Source organism: Pimephales promelas, chromosome 11 (genome assembly GCF_988280905.1).
Source record: "Pimephales promelas chromosome 11, fPimPro1.hap1.1, whole genome shotgun sequence".
Taxonomy (NCBI): Eukaryota; Metazoa; Chordata; class Actinopteri; order Cypriniformes; family Leuciscidae; genus Pimephales; species Pimephales promelas.
Window position 1 is genome coordinate 30,331,371 of NC_142779.1, and position 22,449 is coordinate 30,353,819.

The 22,449-nt window shown below is 41.4% G+C and overlaps 1 protein-coding gene across 5 annotated transcripts in view; it reads left to right on the plus strand.

The window, feature by feature from the left end:
* Positions 1 to 22,449, plus strand: part of pde10a (phosphodiesterase 10A) — a 169,586-nt gene that overhangs the window by 111,418 nt on the left and 35,719 nt on the right. For 3 of the 5 annotated variants that reach the window (XM_089117271.1, XM_089117267.1, XM_089117269.1), the window contains exons 3-7: positions 8,202 to 8,230; positions 10,472 to 10,595; positions 14,089 to 14,138; positions 14,918 to 15,058; positions 22,226 to 22,381. In XM_089117271.1, the coding sequence (XP_088973397.1) occupies positions 8,202 to 8,230; positions 10,472 to 10,595; positions 14,089 to 14,138; positions 14,918 to 15,058; positions 22,226 to 22,381 (500 nt within the window). The remainder of the gene's footprint in view (positions 1 to 8,201; positions 8,231 to 10,471; positions 10,596 to 14,088; positions 14,139 to 14,917; positions 15,059 to 22,225; positions 22,382 to 22,449) is intronic. The other 2 variants (XM_089117268.1, XM_089117270.1) reach the window with 1 other exon arrangement.

A 22,449-nucleotide genomic window follows, 5' to 3' on the forward strand; every position in this document is an offset into this window, starting at 1 on the left:
CCGCCTACACGCTCACTCAATGCATGGATGATCTTACAGGATTAACGTACGTTACCTCGGTTGAGTGGCCTGACTTCTACACCTACCTTATAGAGAAACTGATCGTAAATAGAAACTGAGGGCATATAAATGCCTATTGGTCCTGTACAAGACTTGTGTGTACGATCCGCAGTTCTGTCGAGCCAGCGCCGAGACCAGGACAATGAGTGACATTATAGTGCGATTTTAATGATGTGAATATTTTCTAGAAATAAAAGTTCCAGAGACAGCATATTCATTTTTCATCAATTCTTGCACCAAACAACACAACAAGATGACATTTAATAACAATAACAATTATTTAAGCTCCTTATTATGTAGCCGAATCTGTGCTGTTTTGCATTGGCCGCCTCCAGTTTTCACTTTGTTTTGCCTCCAGCTAGCGCCGTGACGTAACTGTGACGTCGGCGCAAAAGGGGTCTATATTCTGGGATTATGTATCGATAATAAGTTGATATGGACTAATCACCTGTCAAACATCTGTAAGCGTGCTGGACAGTGTCTTGGAGCCCTGCGCAGGCTGGCCAACAAGCTTGATGTCAAAGGTAGGGCCAATGTCTACAAGGCACAAGTCAGGAGTACCTTGGAGTACTCTTGCCTTGCCTGGATGAACGCATCACAGACCACCCTCGGGCAGATTGACAACATCCAGAAAAAGGCACTGAAAATCATTGGGGTGGATGAGGACACTGCCCTAAGGAAATATGCAATCAGTGAGCTCAGCCACCGGAGAACTGTTGCAGCAACAACTGTGCTTTTCAAAATGCACACTGAAAACTGTCCTGAGGATCTCAAAGCTCTGCTACCCCCACCAGATCTCGTCTGCCGAACCACTCGAAGAGCACGAGCAAGTCACGCACTAAATTTACCCAAGTCTAACACAAAATCCTTGGGAAGGAGCTTTCTTCATTCGGCTGTAACAACTTGGAACTGCCTCCCCTCTACTGTAGTAGGTGAAATCACCTCAAAGAATATTCAGGCCTTCAAGAAGAGACTAAACAAACATCTCCTTAGCAAAAAAATCTGTGATATCTTGATGCTTATTGTCACTTATTCCATATTCTTAGTTCTGAGTAGCTGCAGATCACGATAGGCTCTCAGGCCACAAACTGTTAAAGCCTGTATCTGCCAAAGCACAAATAATAATAAAAAAAAACTGCTTCGTCTTGTTTTAAAGTTGGAACTGCGTCATGTTTTAGTAACATTTTCTTGTTGAATCCGGCATTGAATTCGTGGAGATTCTGGAAGCTGTCTCTCGTAAATGCGCAGCACAGAGAGCTAAATTACGATCGTCATTTTCATGAGCATAATCAAACATAAATTGTATCCATTGTTGACGAAGTACAGCGTCCGTGGGAAGCCTGAACGCAGAAGACCTGACAGCTGCGTGAACAACACACTCGACGAGCCGCAGAAATATGCGCATGCCCTGTTTTGCATTTTCCGGACGGAGGGGTTGATGCAAATGTGTGGGTTAGTGACGTCTAAAACCCAGCTGTAGTCCCAATCCAGTTGTTTTTGTAGGCAATATACTTCCTACTTTTTAAAAGACGACATCTCTGCTTACATTGAACTTTCAGCGATTCAACTTTGCAGATACTGTTCATGCACCAACAGCAACATTACACACTACTTAAAATGAAAAAAGTGAAATCGTAATCCCCCCCCCCCCCCCCCCTTTAAGCTCTATTGACAGCATCTGTGGTACAGAGAAATAGGTTGTAATGCCTTGCCCAATTGTAAGTACATTACATGTTTTTTTTTTATTGTCAAAATAAGGTACTTATTGACAGAAGACCAAAATGCTGAAATCTGCTTTACTTTTCATGCTGAAAAGCTTTCATTTCAGTTTACACAACCAATCTGGAGCAGATATTTGCCCACTGAGAGCTTGACCGAAACACATCTGCAAGTCCCTGCATTGATTACCAAAGATTTCCATCTGGGAATAGCAGAAACGGAACAAGTGTGACGTCAGCATATGTAGCCTGTGGTGCAAAGTGGAATATTGCCCTCACTTTAAAAAGGTAGACACCTTACCGATTCAGAAAAATACCACAATGACCAGTTCAGTGAAAAAATCCCTCACAGTGAATAAACTGTGTGAATGTAAAAGACAACTAATAAGTTAAAGGTAGTGTAGGTCAGAATTTTCTGAAATCTTTTTTCCAAAATTGTTTAAACTTTCTATATATATATATATATATATATATATATATATATATATATCAATGCATAATTAAAATCTAAGTACTCTGAAAAAAAGAGTATAAAAATCGAGTGACTCTAGACTCTAGACTCTAGAAAGGTGGAATACCTAAGATTTTTGCATTAAAATATACCAAAATCACGAGGCCAGTGTTATATATTTAGTTAAGATGATAACTTACAATATTCCAAATGTTTCAAACAATGTTTAAATCTCGAGAAAATTGAGATTTTAACCAAGGAAACGGGGCGTGTGAGCAGGGGTGAGCTGGGAGTCGCGAGTCAATCGTGTCATATCCGCTTACCTCGGTTTCCGCTCGTACTACGTGTAGTCCTGGACAAATGCGGTAGTTGTAGTTGTGCGTTAGCGTCTATCAAGCAACAAACGTCAGCTTGTTTCGCGCATTTGTTATGGAATGGAGCACAATTACTCTTTTCATTTATTCTCGGAATGTGAACTGTTGTAAAGGGGGTCGCACACCGGACTAAAAGCGCCGTGCCACGTTTAGGACAACTCCACAGTAACGTTATCAAACACCGGACGCGCACTTTCTCATCCGTGTATGGCCAGCAATATTGTTATGTTTAATGACAGGAAATGAAGATAATGTCTGTTCTATGTTATGATTGTACTGTACAATATACAATCGTTGCTGAGTCTGCATTCTGAAAACTTTACCTCAGATCATCCGTTAACTGAATGAATTGAGAATCTCACCTGGAAAATCTAATAACACCACCAATTGTCATTCAAGCAGCTGATTTCTGTAAATGAATGCAAAACTAAATGCATATTGAAGCATAGGGCAAAGTCAGGATCCATTAGCAACGATTTGAGACAAAAATAATTAAAATTTTATAAAAAAACTATGTAAATGGCGCTCTGTGGCGCAGCAGGATTTTGAACACGGTCCTGAGGCCCTAATAACACGGCCTCCTCTGCTTCGCTGACGATGCGGTACTTGCTTTCTTATACTGTCAATGGGTAACTTGTCTCGAGAGTGTAGTCCTCATCAGAATCAACAACTCTTACATGCAGTCAGAACACCATATATATGTTATGAATCTTACACGAAATTCATCTTCATCACAGTGTAAATGATGGCAATGGAAAAACGTGTATCATGCAACCTGTTTTTAGCTTTGCCTTATAGATAACTAGCTCGTTAGCGAATCAATAATATTGTAAACTTTACCAATATCAATATGCTAGCTTGATAGTGAGTAATAAAATACAACTTATTTGTTTATCTTCATAATGTTAGTTAGATTTTTTTTATTTACATGTGTTTCTGACATGATGTCACTACATGCACGCCTTCCTCTCCTCTCCGCTCGTCTCAGGTAAATAATGCGTCTTCAGCTCAGCTGTCGGAGTCGCGCGTTCATGTGTTTTGGGGGCGTGGCTTTGGAAGGAGCCCAGAAAGGAGGGGGTCAGAGCGCTCTGGAGGGGGTGAAGTGAATGGAAATAATGAGCTGTCTTTAAAACGATCGTGAGAGGTCTACAGACACTCGATTTGTATACTTTCTTTTTAGTACTTAGATTTTAATTATGCATTGATATATACAGAAAGTTTAAAAAAATTGGGGAAAAAAGTTTTTTTTTTTAAATTCTGACCTACACTCCCAGACAGCAAACGGACATTGAATCAACGTGGATCGAAAATTGGTTTGCTTTCATAACGTTGATTTCAAGTTGATTTTCCGTTAGTTTTGAAAGAATGACGCGTCTGACGTTGGTTCAACGTTAATTCGATGAGCAAAACAATGTCAGATCAACGTTGTTTCGATGTCATGTTTCCACGTTGATTCAATGTCAGTTTGCTATCTGGGCTACCTTTAGGCTATTTATATCGATATTTGTCTGTGCACTTTTGAACTGTTTAAATCTTCGCAGCATTGGCTTAGCAAAATGCTAGCGGCAAACTCTTTTAGAATGAATGGTCACCTCTCTCGTTTGCTTTGCTTTAAGGTAGGGACTCACCAAACCGTTGCCAATGAAGTATTGCCGATGAAAGCCGACTGTGTTGTCACTTTACGACGCCTGTCTATTTCTGCACATATAAAACTGACACAAACCGTAAACAAAGCAGTGCATGCTTACCGTTCTGAATATCAATCCCGCTAAGCACTTTCTTTATTCCACTCCGCCTCTATTAATATTAAAAGATTCGCCAAGGAACACTCAGGTAAGTACTCAGCTCAGGTAATTTGAACAGCCTTGTATCTGTACCGTTTTGACTTCTTTGTTCGCTGTTTTGCTATTATTCTCGTGACGTGAAGTGACTCGTTCTCTAAGCTGAACAGCCAGTCAGAGTTCCCTCTTTCAACGACGGCTTGATGCTGATCCAACATTTAAAAAAAAAAAAAACAGATGGCATCTAACTAGAGCCAACGATACGCAACACACTACGTCGACTTGTGCAATTTTTCTGCATATATGTGTTGTTCCAAATCAGTCACTTGTTGGTTCATGCGGCTCTATTTCGCTTTAAAGAAAGTTGCCTATCTAGACAAACTCTTGTCTATGCAGTCCAGGAATTCCGCCAGATTGTCATCACACGTGTTTGTAAGAAGGAGCATCAGGAGGAGACACTGCCATACTCGCAGGTCCCGCAGTCAGCCATCCAGTGTTCTCTTGGACATGAATTACGCTGATTTACAAGATTATATAGACTGTTTAGGTATATTGCCTGCTTATGTCAACAGGGGATCAAAAGAGATCAAGCTTTGACATAGCAGGATGCCATCAGATGTCCTGTGCGTGGCTGCCTCTATCCACCCTGAAATTGATCCCCACGGGCCTGTAATGCATCAACCATATTTAGGCACGCTGATACAAGTGGGAACAGTGTAAAGGCCACCATGTGCTTGTCCTCATGAAGTCTCAACGTATTTTCATCCCAAGGCTTCATATATGACAATTTGGCCAAAGCGTAAACATCCAACACACATGACACCCTTTAGCGTCAGATGAGGCGCTTCGGTTATGGTAGGTTTAGGTATGGGGTAGGGTTATCTAGGGGTATCTGCGTCTCATTTGATGCTAAAGGGTGCCATGTGCGTTGGATGTCTACGCTTTGGCAAAAGCGTCGTATATGACGCCTTGGGATGAGAACGGGATGGAAGTCCACATAAATGTAGAGCAGTGGTTCTCGATCTTTTTGACTCCAAGCCCAACTTTTACCCCACTAAAATCTGAAAAGCCTAACAAGCCCCCTAAGAAAGTGGGATTTTTGTTGTTGTTTCAATTCAGTTCCAATTGTGTCATTGCAGTTAAATCAATAATATTACTGAGGTGATGATAGAGGAAAAAAAAAAAAAACAATTCATATGACTTTCCAGTTGTTCGGGATTTACTGGATGGATACAGATTAAGAACAATGCTTTTTTATTTTTTTTATTATTATTTTTACCCACAAATCTGGCTACCTCATTTACCTATGTTTTCCAAGACCATGGGAACCCTTGTAGGTTGTTGAGCCAACCCGGTCTCATCCCAAGACGTCATATAACTGACGTTTTGGGACGTCTTTTGACCATACGTCAATATTCGCCTTTTTAGGGCCCCCTTAAACGTCGGTAGATGAGGTTATGGGATCCTAACTCTACCCCAGACCTAAACCTAACCCTAAACCTAACCCGTCACCTAACTGACGTTAAAGGTAAAGCGTCAGTTGTATGACGGCCCGGGATCGCCATCTACCGACGTTTAAGGGGGCCCTAAAAAGGCGGATATTGACGTATGGTCAAAAGACGTCCCAAGACGTCAGTTATATGACTTTTTGGGATGAGACTGTGTTAGTTGAGCGGGTGAATTAAAATTAGAAATATTTTGATTTGGAGTTGTTTTAATCATCTTTAGGCCCCCTGGTTGACATTTTAGTCTCATCATGAACATCCACTTAGGCCGTGTGTCCACCAAAGCGTTTATAGCCAGCTGAAAACGCTAAACGCTCTGCTGAAGACGCCGTGCTTTGGGCGCTTGAAAGCGTTTTGGCAGCGCAGCGCTTTTTCTGTTGAGGCGTTTCGTTGCTATGATACAGAATATATGCAGCAGTTTGAATGTTGTGACAGTTGGTCGATGTGGTTTAGTCCCGCCCCTCCTCCACTGTGATTGGACGGCTGGGTAAAATGTGACAGTGATGAGCGCTGCGTTTTATCCAAAGTTGAACATTTTTCAACTCCCAACGACCAGTAAAAACGCTGGGCGCTCGGCGCTTCAGCAAGAAAAAACGCTCAGCGCCTCGGCACGCTCAAGGCGTTTAAAAAACGCGGCGCTCCCATTGAAAACAATTGAAAACATACGCCAGGGGCGTGGAAAAACGCTTTGGTGAACACGCGGTCTAGGGTTAGACTTAGGGTGCCATTTGGGTCAGGACCCTGGGTCCAAAAGTCTTGAGACCACATTGAAAATCTGGGATTCAAAATCTGGGAATAACCTGAATTTTACAAGGTGGATAATTTATACAAATTCATACAATCTCACTAACAATAACTGGAAATAAAAGAAATTTGGATTTTGAAAAATGTAAAACGCATAAACACAATGACCCCTCTATACATCCGTAAAGTTAAATTATTATCGTATTGTACATCTGAAAAATTCATGCCAAACATTTGGACATTTGAAATAAATTTACATTCTCAGTTGTAATTAGCTATGCAAATTGTGTATGTATTTAGATTCTATGCTAATTACTGTTCTTTTTGCAGTGCACATTTAATAACATAGAGACTGTTTAGCCACTCGAGTACAGTTGTGGTCATGTTTATATACCCCTTTGCAGAATCTAGAAAATGTTAATAATTTAAAAATTAAGAGGCATCATAAAATTTGTATGTTAGCTTGGGACCACAAGGGTACCTGTGAGCAGTCTGACGTATGTTATATTACTTGCTGTTGCGAGGGAGCTTTAATGCTTGCACAGAGATACACTCTACACGTTTATATGCATCACTTCCTGTGTTCTGCACACTGACTGAGCTTCTGTCTCCAGGTTTTTTCAAACTCACTGACCTCAGAAACAGGTGTTTTCTCGGGAGAACAAAATGAGGCAAATTCTCACAAATTATTTTTGTCCCTGTTCATCAGAATGTGGATGTTCACAGCTGTCTGTATGTAAAGCACGGCATGTGTTTGCAGGTAGATGGAGCTTTTACAAGCCATTCTGTCTTTATTTACCAAGGGCTTGGGTATCAGTTTATAAAAACATAGATTTTTGCTTAAGATTTGAAGCTTGCATAGGCTGAGAAAGAACACTTATTAATTCAGTGGAAATGTGTCAGTTTGGCTACATGAGTTACTCATTGAATGTTCCTTTACACCGTGTTCCAACCAGGCACGGGGAAAAATGCAGTTTTTGTCTTAATCAGTTGCAAATGTCACAATTATGAAGGTGACAAGTTCACAGAACTTTTTGTTGGTTGCTTGGTTTCTTATTCAGTTGTATTACGCTCTCATTTGCCCAAAATTCTTCTCAACAGAGCAAGGTTTTGTATATTGTTCTACTGCAATTCTGTCCATGTGTAGTATGGCACCTGGTCAGGACACTGGGGTCAGTTTCAGTGTAGCTACACAATAAATTGTTTGTTTTTGTGTTTGTATTGGAACTGTGGTCCAGCGGTTAGTGCATGACACATTGAGCTGTGTTGCTCATGTCGGTGACGCAGATTTGATCCTGTTTCTCGTGCTTTACTGTTTTCTCTTTAACATCCCACAAATTAACTTAATTCATATAATTAAATGCATAAAAAGTCCATAAATTAATTTCATAAAAAAAATTAAGTAAACGTACAAGACTATGTAAAAATGGGCCATTTAATAAATCTAAATGAAACAGGCTTTATGTAAATGAAGGGTTTCTGCCCAGTCATCCATGAAAGTGATTTTATGTTACAGTATATGCTCATCTTCATTTGTTTTGACATTGTTTTCTTTTCTATTTTAACAGATGACTCCTCAGCTAAAGAAGTTAGCAGGGTAAGTGAGGCATCGCTTTTGTGTGTGTGTGCGTGCGTGTGTGTGTGTGTTCGTTTGTGTGGGTGTTCCTTTAACTCTGTAAAGGCTGAGATAGAAAATAATAGTCTATAAGATATATATATATATATATATATATATATATATATATATATATATATATATATATATAGATAGATGGATGGATGGATGGATGGATGGATGGATGGATGGATGGATGGATGGATGGATGGATGGATGGATGGATGGATGGATGGATAGATAGATAGATATAGATATATGAAGAGTTCAGATGCAAAAGCCTCTAAATGCCATTTGAAATTTTCTTCTTTAATGATTATTTTTATCAAACTTGCATATTTAAGTTCAGTAATTTCACTTAAATAACAATTAATAGGTAATTATCATTGCCATTTAAGTGAAATTACTGAACTTAAATATACAAGCTTGATAAAAATCATCATTAAAGAAGAAAATTTCAAATGGCATTTAGAGGCTTTTGCATCTGAACTCTTCATATATATATATATATATATGAAGAGTTCAGATGCAAAACCCTTTAAGTGCCATTTGAAATTTTCTTCTAAAATTATAATTTTTATCAAACTTGTATATTTAAGTTCAGTAATTTCACTTAAATGGCAATGAAGATTACCTATTAATTGTCATTTAAGTGAAATTACTGAACTTAAATACACAAGCTTGATAAAAATGGTCATTCTAGAACAAAATTTCAAATGGCACTTAGAGGCTTTTGCATCTGAACTCTTCATATATATATGTATATATGTTTTTTTTCATACATCTGGCTTTTATGGCTCATAGGATGAAAGGAGAGAGTATCTACTCATACTCGTTTGAACAATTCGGAGGCGTAAAATATGCAATTTGATGCAGTTTCTGATACTTATATGTAAAATATATATATAAAATCTTTTCAGGATTAGTAATCACAACATTTTTTCTTTTGTCAAATCAACTTAAAAAATTTATTTAGTTCAGATAATACATAATTTTGAGTTTCTGATGATTAAATCATTCTCCTTCGTTGTATTAACACACTTTTTCAATTTCAATGAACTTAAAATTTTAAGGCAACCAGTTACTTACTTTATTAAGTTAAACCAACAGTATTTTTTGTACTGTACACACAGCTGCTAAATATGTAAGTGTCTGTTGTATGAAAAATGACACTGAGAACAGAAACCTCGAGACAGATTTAAATGAGCAGAAGCAATGATCTGTTAATGAGATCAGTGCCACTTAATTGGGCTAGGGTTAGGGTTAGGAGCACACACACTGTGCTGCACTGCACTGCCTGCTGATTTAGGGGACAGAGATGAAGAAATTAAACGGGGCCGGGGAATAGCAGAACAAGAAGTTTTTGGAGAAGGACAGGGGGGACGTCGCCTGTCCTCAGTGCGTCACATGTTCATGTATAAACAGGATGTGTAGGAAGCCATTCCCCTGGGGCAGCACCTCACACACCCCTCGTCCACCGGCCCACTCTGACCTTTCACACAGGGACAGAAATAGACGTTCTTGTTCGGGCCTGCCGTTCACTCCTGATTTGGATGTTGAAATTGGATTTAGAACTTATATCTGTATTATACAAGTTTTTTTTTTTTTCATATTTCATGTGCATATTGTGAGAGAAAAGCTTCATTATTGGATGTTCATAATTATACTGCCTTCTAAGGTGAATATTTTTTGGCCTAAATGTCAAAAGGTGGTCCCATAATGCACTGCAATAATTTCAGTGAAAAAATCCACCCAGAATGCTGGACAAAGCAGACGGTTTTCAGTCTGATTAAATGGTGGACTGTTTTACATAGTATTTGTGTGTTATGTATTTTTATGCTGTTACCTAATGCAAAATGCAAAATTGATTTTAATGGTAAATTGACTCTCCTGTGTGGATGGCTAAATCTGAGCTACTCGTACCTTTAATTTAATTTAGTAAAATATCCAACAACGTTCAACTTTTAGCAAAACATTGAATTACTACACTAAAATTTTGGGTTAGTAAGATTTTTTTGTTTGTTTGTTTTCACAGAAATTAATACTTTTATTCAGCAAGGATGCATTAAATTGATCAAAAATGACAGTAAAGACCTTTTCAATTAAACATTGTTCTTTTGAACTTTCTATTTGTAAAACAAACGTATAGTAGTAGTAGGGTATAGTTCTGGCCATAGTGTATAGTATACAGTGCATTTGAATGTGTGTGTCTCTTGTGTCCAGCAGTACCAGGACACGAATATGCAGAGCGTCGTATATGAGCTCAACAGCTACATGGAGCAGCGGTTGGACACTGGAGGAGACAACAAACTACTGCTCTATGAGTTGTGCAACATCATCAAAACAGGTCAGAGGCCTTTCTGTCTCATACACACACACACAAACACTGAAAGAGCCCAAATTACCCACGTCAGCCACTTAATAATTTTTAAAGGATTACTTCACTTCAGAAATTAAAATTTCCTGATAGTTTACTCACCTCCACGTCATCCAAGATATTCATGTCTTTCTTCCTTTAGTCAAAAAGAAATGAAGGTTTTTGAGGAAAACATTCCAAGATTTTTCTCCATATAGATGGAGAGAACCAATGAGGTTCAACAGGTTGAAGGTCCAAATTGCAGTTTTAATGCAGCTTCTAAGGGCTCTACACAATCCCAGTCGAGGAATGAGGTTCTTCTCTAGCCAAATGATTGGTAATTTTCTAAAAACAATTTAATATACACTCACGTTTTCATTAATGCAATTATCTAACCAACCAATCACATGGCAGTTGCGTCAATGCATTTAGGGGTGTGGCCCTGGTCAAGACAATCTCCTGAACTCCAAACTGAATGTCAGAATGGGAAAGAAAGGTGATTTAAGCAATTTTGAGCGTGGCATGGTTGTTGGTGCCAGACGGGCCGGTCTGAGTATTTCACAATCTGCTCAGTTACTGGGATTTTCACGCACAACCATTTCTAGGATTTACAAAGAATGGTGTGAAAAGGGAAAAACATCCAGTATGGGGCAGTCCTGTGGGCGAAAATGCCTTGTTGATGCTAGAGGTCAGAGGAGAATGGGCCGACTGATTCAAGCTGATAGAAGAGCAACTTTGACTGAAATAACCACTCGTTACAACCGAGGTATGCAGCAAAGCATTTGTGAAGCCACAACACGCACAACCTTGAGGCGGATGGGCTACAACAGCAGAAGACCCCACCGGGTACCACTCATCTCCACTACAAATAGGAAAAAGAGGCTACAATTCGCAAGAGCTCACCAAAACTGGACAGTTGAAGACTGGAAAAATGTTGCCTGGTCTGATGAGTCTCGATTTCTGTTGAGACATTCAGATGGTAGAGTCAGAATTTGGCGTAAACAGAATGAGAACATGGATCCATCATGCCTTGTTACCACTGTTCAGGCTTCAAACCTGAACCAAACATATATTTTTATTCAAAGATCAACAGTCTGTCATTAGTCTTTAGTCTGTGGCCACAAAAAAAAAAAAAAAAAAAAAAATATTAAAATATACTCAAATGTCATGGTGAAAAAAAGCCTTATACCAAAATTATTATTACAACTAAATTGTCTGTAATTAAATAGGAAAACTAAATAATTTTGTAGATGATTTGCTTCAAGTGTAACCCAACATCAGACATTAAGGCCCGTCCAAAGTATTTTTTTTGCACGTGTGACGTCAACTGCAAATCTCCATCAACTGCAAGATGCAATCCTATCAATATTAGTCAACATTTCTATCACTTAATGCTGCTTTTATACCAGATGCGAAGAGCGCGTCAAATTTGCCCCATGAACACTTTGAATCCATTCACTCTTGACACGCATAAAAAAACAAAAGTTTAGACTTACACATTCACTGTCCTCGCGGCTGCGACTGGTGCAACTTGAGGGGGCTGGGCGCAGGACGACTCAACTTCCACGGACAGTTTTTAATGTTTTATATTAAGATTTTGCTTAAGTATATTTCTCGGGACAATTAAAGCCGGTTTCGGGTTTCAGGACAACAGCTTAGATTTCCGGACTGTCTCGAATTTTTCAGGATGTCTTTTCACCCTAATCACACGTGACCTTTCAATGTGATTATGTAATGTGTGGAGCATCACAGCTGGTTCAAGATGAGCATTTGTGGTTCAAAAGTAAATTAATGTTTTGTTTTTTTAAATTACTAATCATTTGGCTTGATAATATTTTTATCTAAAAAATTTTACATTTTTATCGAGGCTTATTCCTCGGCAGGGATCGTGTAGAGCTGTTAGAAGCTGCATTGAAACATCTTGGATGGCATGGGGGTGAGTAAATCTGAAATGAAATAATCCTTTAACTGTTCTTATTAATATTATAAAATATTATCATAGTTAAAATGTTATAAAAATGTTTACCAACTGACACACTTATGGATATAATATCTTAGAATTAGGCACCAACAATAACAAGTTACAGCATTCACACGATCCTCATAAACAACACAGTGCTCCGAAGCAGAAACATGAACGCAACTGCCAGCTGCCAGTAGAGAGCCTTACAGATGAAGGTGTTGTGAATCCAGGTTAAAAGGTCTAATTATGGGTGTTCCCCATCTCTCCACACACACACACACACACACACACTGATTGAGCAGCGCTCAACCTGTCACTTCCAATCCACCCACGCTTCATCTGCATGACGAACACTGCAGAGCGCTGGGATTCAGTCCGGCCCCCTGCCCTCTCACACACGCCAAACTAAAAGCATGTGCGCACCGGTTTCAGAAATTAACAAATTTTTCTATTAGGGAGCAATATTTGGATACAGATTTTCAGGGTCATTTTGTACCTTGATGAGGTACCATAGTTGTTTTTCAACTCTATAACAGAGTATATAACTATATAACAGTGTTCTGTCCATTTATGCCAAATACTTATTAATCAGTGAAGAAATTCTCTATTTTTCTATATATCGCATAAAAAATGTTGGATGGAAAAGCCAAGTTGCGTATACATTCTAAAAATGCACATTAAAACATACACGATTGAGGCAGATCTTTTTTTTTTTTTTTTTTTGTCTGATAAGAAGACATCCGCATAATCTACAGTAGAAACACTTTTACCGAATAATACGCAAAACTCACGTGACTTTGCCTCAAAGGATGTGATTGGATAACTGGACTAACCAGCGGATCAGTTTAATTGCACGGCTTCTCAAATGTTGGTTTGATCATTCTGAAATGCCTGAGCCAAAGTCTGTAATCAGAATTATTTAGTTTAATTCCCTCTTAGAAGCGTCTTACATAATTGCGTTCGCATCTGAACGCAAGATAACATGACAGCTTTTATTGCGTTTCATCTGCTGAGACGCAAGTCATTTATGATGTAGGATAAAAGAGCCACAGTGGCTTCTCTGGTTGCAGCTGCTTCCGTTTTACATTTGAGATATTTTGCGGCAATTTCCCAGTAAGTGATGATTTTGTACTCTTGAACACATGGGATTGAATTGATGCTTTATTCGCAAATGTTTTGTGCGATATTCCAATTTTGAATGGAAACATGGCTAATGTAAAATAAGTGATAAAGCTTTCAAATTAGAAGACTTTAACTATTGTCATTACTTTCACTGGTCTTTTTTTTTTCTTTTTTTCCATTGGAATACTTGGATCTTCTTCAAAAGCAAGATGCATTATATCTGTTAAATATTAGCCATATGTATTTGCACTTTGCTATCTTTTCCTTCTAGAAATGCCATGTTGAATCTCTGGGCCCATTTGTGTCTTGTTCAATTATGTTGGAATGTCTAAAACATGATACAGTACATCATCCTGTTTTTTTGTTTTTTTGTTTGTTTGTTTGTTTGTTTTTTCACAGCCACAAAAGCTGATGGATTTGCACTTTACTTCCTTGGAGAATGCAACAATGTAAGTATTTTAAGTTCTGGTTGAGTTGATACATGTTTAAAATTGTTTAGTGGATGTTGACATTAAGATATATAATCAAAATCAAGTGTAAAGTCATTAAAACGTTGATTTAAGAAAGGATATGAATCTTTTAGTGACCAATTAAAAAAAATATTTTAGATTCTTTAAAGAAGCCAGTTTTTGCCTAGATGCTTAAATTAAACTAGGAACAACCTATATTTTGCCAACAAAACTAATTTCTAAGCACTGAAGCATTAGAGGTCTTAAGATCATGAGAAACATAAACTCAGCCAATTGAGTTCAAACCTTTGATTGGCCATGCACGTGTTCTGTTTGTCTCAAAATGGCCTGGAATTTCTATAGCATTACAAGTCTTGAGAACCCTGCTATGTTCATTTCCTCTCTTTTATCCACTTGAGTGGTTTTGCTTGGATGACTGACTAGAATTGTGGCCAATCAGATAACTAAGTTTGAAAGGGCTTCTCTTTTGCCTAATCGGTCTTATTCTGTGGAAATGGACACACCAATCAATTGTGATTTTATTTTTAATAATTTGTCTGCTATGTTCATTTAATAATTATATAACTGTCAGCTTTAGTGGGTACAGCTTGTCTTAAGTTTAAATGTAATTGTTGTCCATCTTATGAAAGGATTGTTAACCGTTTTTACGCCAATGTTTTATTTTAGCCAGGGTACAAATATGATATAGTTACAGTGACGAATCAAGACATTTTCCTTAACGTCATGCTGTTTTGTTGATGTTGCTTTCCCTGTCACAGAGTTTATGTTTGTTCACTCCAACGGGGGCAAAAGAGGGGCTTCCTGGGCTCATCCCCTCTGGTCCCATCACGTTTGGGACCACCATCGCCGCTCACGTTGCAAAGACACGCAAGACACTACTTGTAGAGGATATCATGGGGGTGAGCCACATGCTGTTTTCACTCATTTCAAAGATCCTCAAAATAATTCTACTGCAGCTCAATTTAACAGTATTTTCACTAATAATTCTAATTGCTATATCTACTATAGCAAATATATACTTTATAAAATTACCTAAAGTGGAGGATAAATTGTAGCTACTCTGTGTAATGCCAGATCCAGTTTGTCATACACTGGGAGCAATTAAACTGCACACCATCTTAGTTGTTCAATAACATGGACTATTCTGTTGTGAGCTTCAGCAAAAGTTAAATGACAGTAAAATATGTTGTAAAAAATCCTTTATTCTTAAGAAATTCTCATGGTAAAAAGTCTGACTTTGCATGATTTATTTTAGAGTATTGTTTCTCAACCGTGGGGTCGCAAAACCCAAAGAACAAAAAAACTACAAACGAACTACAAAAGAACTACAAAAAAAACTTATTTCTAAAATATATTCTAATTCTACGTCAATTTTAGACTGTTTTGTGCCGGTATAAGGCCAAACATGCTAAAATCTGCTTCAAAGTTTTTTCCTCTTCCACTACCCATGATGATGGGGTGGTCAGGGTGTTCGTGGGGATTCCCCAGGGGGCAGTGTGCAGTTGCGGTTCATGGCCACAAAATGCTGCCACCTGGTTCGGATCATCTGCAACTTCCATCCAGCACTGGTGCTGCTGGACAGGCCGCCTCTGCAAGGCGATGGCCACCCTGCAAGTCTACCAGGCCAAAGCACTCATTGCACAAGGGCAGGTCTGAGCCAGGGTTGATGCTGGAACTGTGCAGGGCGACTGACCTTGATGAAAGTCTCATCTGTCAAATAATGTCTACCTTGGTGGTCTAGAAGCACCCTCTGGATAGACCTTGCAGAAATTGCGAGATGTCGATAAAGTGCACTTTCTCGATGGTCCCATCTCACAAGGTGGCCTTTGAATGGCCTTTGTCTAGCAGTTCTACTTTGGAGACAAAATGATGCAACAAAGCATCCATTTATTGGCAGCCCAGCAGGCAATTGTTTTCAAAGTTCTTTGGCTTAGGCCCAGTCCATAGGTCGTAATCCGAGAGTAGCGGATCAGCATTTCCTGCCTGAAGACGAAGGCAGGGGCGCAGCCGACCCCCCAGGGAACTATAGACGGGACCATCCTGGTGGTGGTGGGGAGGGTGGAGGTTGTTGTCGTGTCGGCATCTGCAAACTCAAACATGTGTAAGTACCGATCTTTTATTTGACAAGAATAAGAACGTGATTGGATAACCTGAAGGTAACAAGTGATGCGGTAATTAAGTCTTCCTGGCAGAACTTATGCTAAGCTTTCATTTCTCTGCAGTCCAGAAGCAGGGTGACACTATCAAGAGCCTGCCCTGACATGCTACCACACAATCTTGAGCTACCCAAGGGCATCTGTCAGCTCCATGTTGCTGTTAATCATCCAAACGGTCGGCAAAACAACACCCATGAGACGGGTGCCCCGGAGATGGCGGGAGCTGCTCTTACCTGGAGGAGGGCCGGGTACAGATTCTTCTGCTGCTTCTTCAGAAAGAGTTTCTGTTCCGCCACTCTGTTCCTCTGGTCCGCTGCACCCGAATTCTTAATAAAGACGACTAGCTTCCTCAATCCCTGGGTCAGGAGAAGTGCGGTTTGACAGTTAGCGACGCTATGCCGTGCCACTCTTACCCCACACTTCTTTCGCCAGCAGGCAGGAGTGCGAGGAGTCTCCAGCCACTCCCTCGCAGGAAACTTGGAGCCTGGTAGGTGTTATATCACACTCACAACCTCTACACTGGGACATTGTGCCTTTTGAGCCAGGTCCCTGGGCTCCACCTTGCTGCCCCACCGTGGGTTTGTCTATAGTTCCATTGGTGTGTCTTGCTTGGGGTCTGGGGGCTGGATATTGCTCCCCAGCCTGGCTCGCTGGCTCACTCGTACAAACAGACTTGACTATGCAATTCAGTTTGCCTGGTGCCTCCTGCCTCGGGCTCCTGGACAGGACCTCGACTGCAGTGGCACATCAATTGCCTCGAGTTGCTAGCTGTACGGCTTGCTCTGTGCCGCTTTAGATCGCTGCTACAGGGCAAGCATGTGCTTGTCTGGACAGACAACACTGCGGCCGTTGCGTATATCAACTATCAAGGTGGTCTACGCTCCCGTGGCATGTTGCAACTCACCCTCCTTTGGAGTCAGAAACATCTGAGGTCACTTCACACCATTTATTTTCTGGAGGAGCTCAGTCATGCAGCCTACAACCTCTCATGACAGCCCACATTCCCAGGAGTATGGAGATTCCACCCCTGGATGGTCCAGCTGATTTGGACTCCCCCACAGGGGAGTTCCCCCACCTGGCGCACCCTGCATTGAGTTCCTCCAGCACCTTGCAGTCAGACATGGCGGAGGCATCAGACATTAGGTGTAGCACTCCTGTGTATGCCCAGAATGTCAGCCCCTGTGCTAGACTTGGTGATTCCCTTACGGATGATCCCACATGTGCATTCTTCCATGGTCCAGGTTCTCTTTTGGCAAGCCCGTGCCCACCCTGCCATCTCTGCTTGGTATTGACTTCACCCTAGCTAGGCTGGGTCCACCACAGAGCCCTTCCATATGTAGCACTGCCCTAATGGTCAGTCCATATGTGTAATCTCCACGTTACCTACAGGCAGGACATGTTCTCCATAACGTCCCTTTCCCAAGCACGCTTTCCCAATGTTATCCAATATCTCGCTGTGTGGGTCAGAAGGAACAGCAGTGATTGACACTTTCTCTGCTTTAATGCCCTGTCCTTTCTCCACCCCAGCAGGTGTGGGGAGATTTGGCGGCTCACGTGGGGCACTGGAAGGGCAGCATTTGTGGCGTTTTGTTCCCAATTCGTCAATTATCAACCTAGACGTTCCATCCCAGGGAACGTCTAGGTTGATAATGTGACCTCCATTGACTGAAGGAGGGAACAGAGACGTTACGTCCCATCTCCACGATTGCTGTAGCACCGCTGAACAGCCAGGACACACCGTCTTGGCTCCTCAGCGCAAAACTTAACTGAGCGAGTGCATCCATGCTTCCATTCATACTCGCTTTAGCAGGGCGTGGTTCGCGATGAAAATCTCGCTCACCAATGTCCGTTGGCTGCTTTTGTTTACACTCAATGGTGATTGGGGTCTCAGGGGAGATACATTGATGTTTTGTTCATAAATTACACACACCCATACCAAAAACACACATTTTCAAGCAGTTTTTTTGTGAAAAGGTATGATTCTAATAAGTAACTAGATAAGACAGCTTTGGGGGTGTGAGTGTGTGCAGTTTACACTGTAGAACAAAATGTCAAAGACTCGTCAAATTCTGTTTACCACAAGCTTTATTTCACTCATACATTGCAATCCCCAATATAAAACCCCAAAGCAAAATCTTGAAGGAAGAAGTGGGTTCTGACATCATCCCTCACCACTCTATTCTAAAATTATTTTCTTAACTTGTTAGGGCCGATTCAAACAGTATGTGTTTTTGCAGTCAAAATGAAATGCATACTGTACAACTTTGTAATTACGATGTTAGTTACCAAAAGTACCAAAAATCAATAAAGTACTTAATTGGTATGTTGTCTGTTAGCTGGAAAGATTTGCGTGCAGGTTTGATATGCATTCCGTTCATCAGGATCAGTGTCCACACCATAACTATATTTGGTCTCTGGCTTTCTAATTTAAACCATCTTTAATTTTTAATCATATGTATACAAAGCTGTAGGAATATGAGCATTATGTGTAAAATGTATTTGATACTCTAAAACAGTGGAGTTTTTTCCAATGATCATTAAGCCGTGACCCAAATATTTAGGAATTTTATATACAGTAGTTATTTAAAGCAAACTTGTAGACATTTCGATACAAAAAAAAAAAAATTAAAAATGGACTGTGAGTCTTAAAAAGTCTTTAAGTCAGAGCAGAAAGTCTTAAATTCACAAAGTCATTAAGTGTTGCATGCTTTGCCCTGTTTTCCTGTACAAATATCTATTTAATTTTAAATTAAGATACATTTACTTTAGATGCTAATTTTGATTAAAAAAAAAATGAACAAAATTAAGTGAGTTTATGCTTAAAACAAGAACAGATATCTGTCAAAATGTTTTATTTGTACTGGAAAGCAAGACTATATTGAGGAAGAACACATTAGCAGTGTGATCAGAAGTTACAGTAAAAGTTATTTCCACATGGTAACACTTTACAATACGGTCCATTAGTTTACATTAGTTAACTACCTTAGTTAACATGAAATAAGAATGAACACTGCAGCATTTACTAAGCTTAGTTAATATTAATTTTAACATTTACTAATACGTTATTTAAATCAAAAGTTGTATTTGTTAACATTAGCTAATGCATTCTGTGGACTAACATGAACAAACAATGAACAGCTCAATTTTTTATTATCTAAAATTATCAAAAACTATAACTAATGTATTTGTCACGTAGTGATTTTGTGTGTTTTCGTTATTAGTTATTGCCCGTCTATTATTTATCCCAGGTGTTTCTCATTTCTCACGCCCCCTTGTTATCTTGTCTAGCTCGTTTGTCCTTGATTATTTAAGCCCTGTGTTTCTGCCCTGTCTTTGTTGGTTGTTGAATTTATGTGTGTTACGTTGGTGCTTTCACGATTCTTGCTTCTAGTGTCTTGTTTTAAGTTTGTTTAATAAAGCTACACTGCGTTTGGACCCAGCCTCAGCTCTGTTTCTCCGCACAGCGTCACAGAACAACCAACCTCAAAATGGGTCCAGCAGTCGTCAGCAACCGGGCTATGACAGAATACCTGTCGTCAGTCTTGCAAGAGGGCCGGTCTGTCCAAAGGTACGCGAAGGAGTTCCTGTCCATTAGCAGTGTGGGAGCGCTAGATGATATCCAGCTCATGGGCCTGTTTCTGAATGGGCTGGATTACGAGATCGCTCGATGGATGCCGCGGGACCTTGCCAACTGGACTCTTGACGGGTATGTCGCTCGGGCTTGTTCCTTGCAGGACCTCTTCACTACTGCGCGCTTATTCTACTCGACACCTGCCGAGTGTACTTTACCCGCGAAGCCCTCGTCATCTTCACCGCTGGTTCACGTCAGTCACGACGAGCCCGCGCTTCATGTGCGCATTGACGAGCCCGCGACTCACGTCAGCCCAGCCGAGCCCGCGCTTCACGTCAGCCCAGCCGAACTCGCGATTCACGTGAGCCCCGCGAGGGAATCTCCGGTTCAAGTGGATGAATCTCCAGTTCAAGTGGATGAGTCTCCGGTTCAAGTGAGTGAATCTTCAGTTCAAGTGAGTGATCCTGTTCAAGTGGATGAATCTCCTGTTCAAGTGGATGAATCTCCAGTTCAAGTGGATGAATCTCCAGTTCAAGTGGATGAATCTCCAGTTCAAGTGGATGAGTCTCCGGTTCAAGTGAGTGAATCTTCAGTTCAAGTGAGTGATCCTGTTCAAGTGGATGAATCTCCGGTTCAAGTGGATGAATCTCCAGTTCAAGTGAGGGCTGAGTCTTCAGTTCAAGTGAGTGCCGAATCTTCAGTTCAAGTGAGCGAGTCTCCTGTTCAAGTGAGTGAATCTTCAGTTCAAGTGAGTGATCCTGTTCAAGTGGATGAATCTCCTCTTCAAGTGAGCGCTGAATCTCCTCTTCAAGTGAGCGCTGAATCTCCTCTTCAAGTGAGCGCTGCATCTCCTCTTCAAGTGAGCGCTGCGTCTCCTCTTCAAGTGAGCGCTGCATCTCCTCTTCAAGTGAGCGCTGCATCTCCTCTTCAAGTGAGCGCTGCATCTCCAGTTCAAGTGAGTGAGTTGTCCAGCCCAGCGAGTGTGTCTACCCCTGTGACGCGCCGCCGCAGGAGGAGGAGAAGGAGGACTCGTTTGGTTCGCCAGGCCCCGGTGAGCGTGCCCAGACTCCTCGCTCTGCCGGCCCCGCCTCTGCGCCTCGCCCTGCCCGCCCCGCCTCTGCGCCTCGCCCTGCCCGCCCCGCCTCTGCGCCTCGCCCTGCCGGCCCCGCCTCTGTGCCTCGCCCTGCCGGCCCCGCCTCTGCGCCTCGCTCTGCCGGCCCCGCCTCTGCGTCTCGTTCTGCCGGCCCCGCCTCTGCGCCTCGCTCTGCCTGCACCCTTCAAGCTCCGGGAGGCCTTTCCTGTACCCGTTCACCACCCAGAGGTTCCTCCCGTGAATTTTCCCAAGTATTTTTTTGGGGGGGGCAGTAGGTACTCTGTGGGGGCCATGGAGGCGGCACTGACATGGACCGCACCTGAGTCTGCTTCGCCCTCGTCTCTGCCTGAGCCTGCTCCGCCCTGGCCGCCTTCACGCCCTGCTCCGCCCTGGCCTCTGCCTCGTCCTGCTCCGCCCTGGCCTCTGTCTCGTCCTGCTCCGCCCTGGCCTCTGCCTCGTCCTGCTCCGCCTTGGTCTCCGGCCCAGTCTGGTAGGCCCATGCTCTGCGGCCCAGGCCCGCCTTGGCTACCTCCTGGTCCTGTTCCCCTGCACGGGCCTGGCCCTCCGTCCCTCCCCCAAGACTGTCTCCGCTTCACCGCCCTCCTGAACTTTTTGATGTTTGTATGGGCGTCGGGAGCCGCCCATAGGGGGGAGGCTATGTCACGTAGTGATTTTGTGTGTTTTCGTTATTAGTTATTGCCCGTCTATTATTTATCCCAGGTGTTTCTCATTTCTCACGCCCCCTTGTTATCTTGTCTAGCTCGTTTGTCCTTGATTATTTAAGCCCTGTGTTTCTGCCCTGTCTTTGTTGGTTGTTGAATTTATGTGTGTTACGTTGGTGCTTTCACGATTCTTGCTTCTAGTGTCTTGTTTTAAGTTTGTTTAATAAAGCTACACTGCGTTTGGACCCAGCCTCAGCTCTGTTTCTCCGCACAGCGTCACAGTATTGCTCATTGTTAGTTTATAACTATAATGTTAGCTAATTAACCTTTTTGTAGAGTTTTACCATTTGCATTATACTTAATATATACATTTACACTGAAAACATATTGATCCATTGTGTTATCTTCACTATATTACTAAACATTTCTTTACTTGGTCTTAAAAGGGTCTTAGACAAGTTTTAAATGTCCCTTCATAAAATATGCAGAAACCCTGTTACAATAATTTTAGATAAACACACAGACTGACTGATTGATTTCCCTGTGTGATCCCTGTGTGCTCTTTTTTTTTTTTTTTTCTGTAGGATGAGAGATTCCCTCATGGCACAGGGCAGGACTCAGGGATCCGTGTACATTCTGTTTTGTGTCTACCCATCCTCACCGCCATCGGAGACCTCATCGCTATCCTGGAGCTGCACCGTCACTTGGGCAGAGAGCCCTTCAACCTCAGCCACCAGGAGGTACTCTTAGGGAGAAAGAGCTGGTATTTTTTACGTGTAGTGTGCCCATGTGGCTCTGCTCTCAGTTC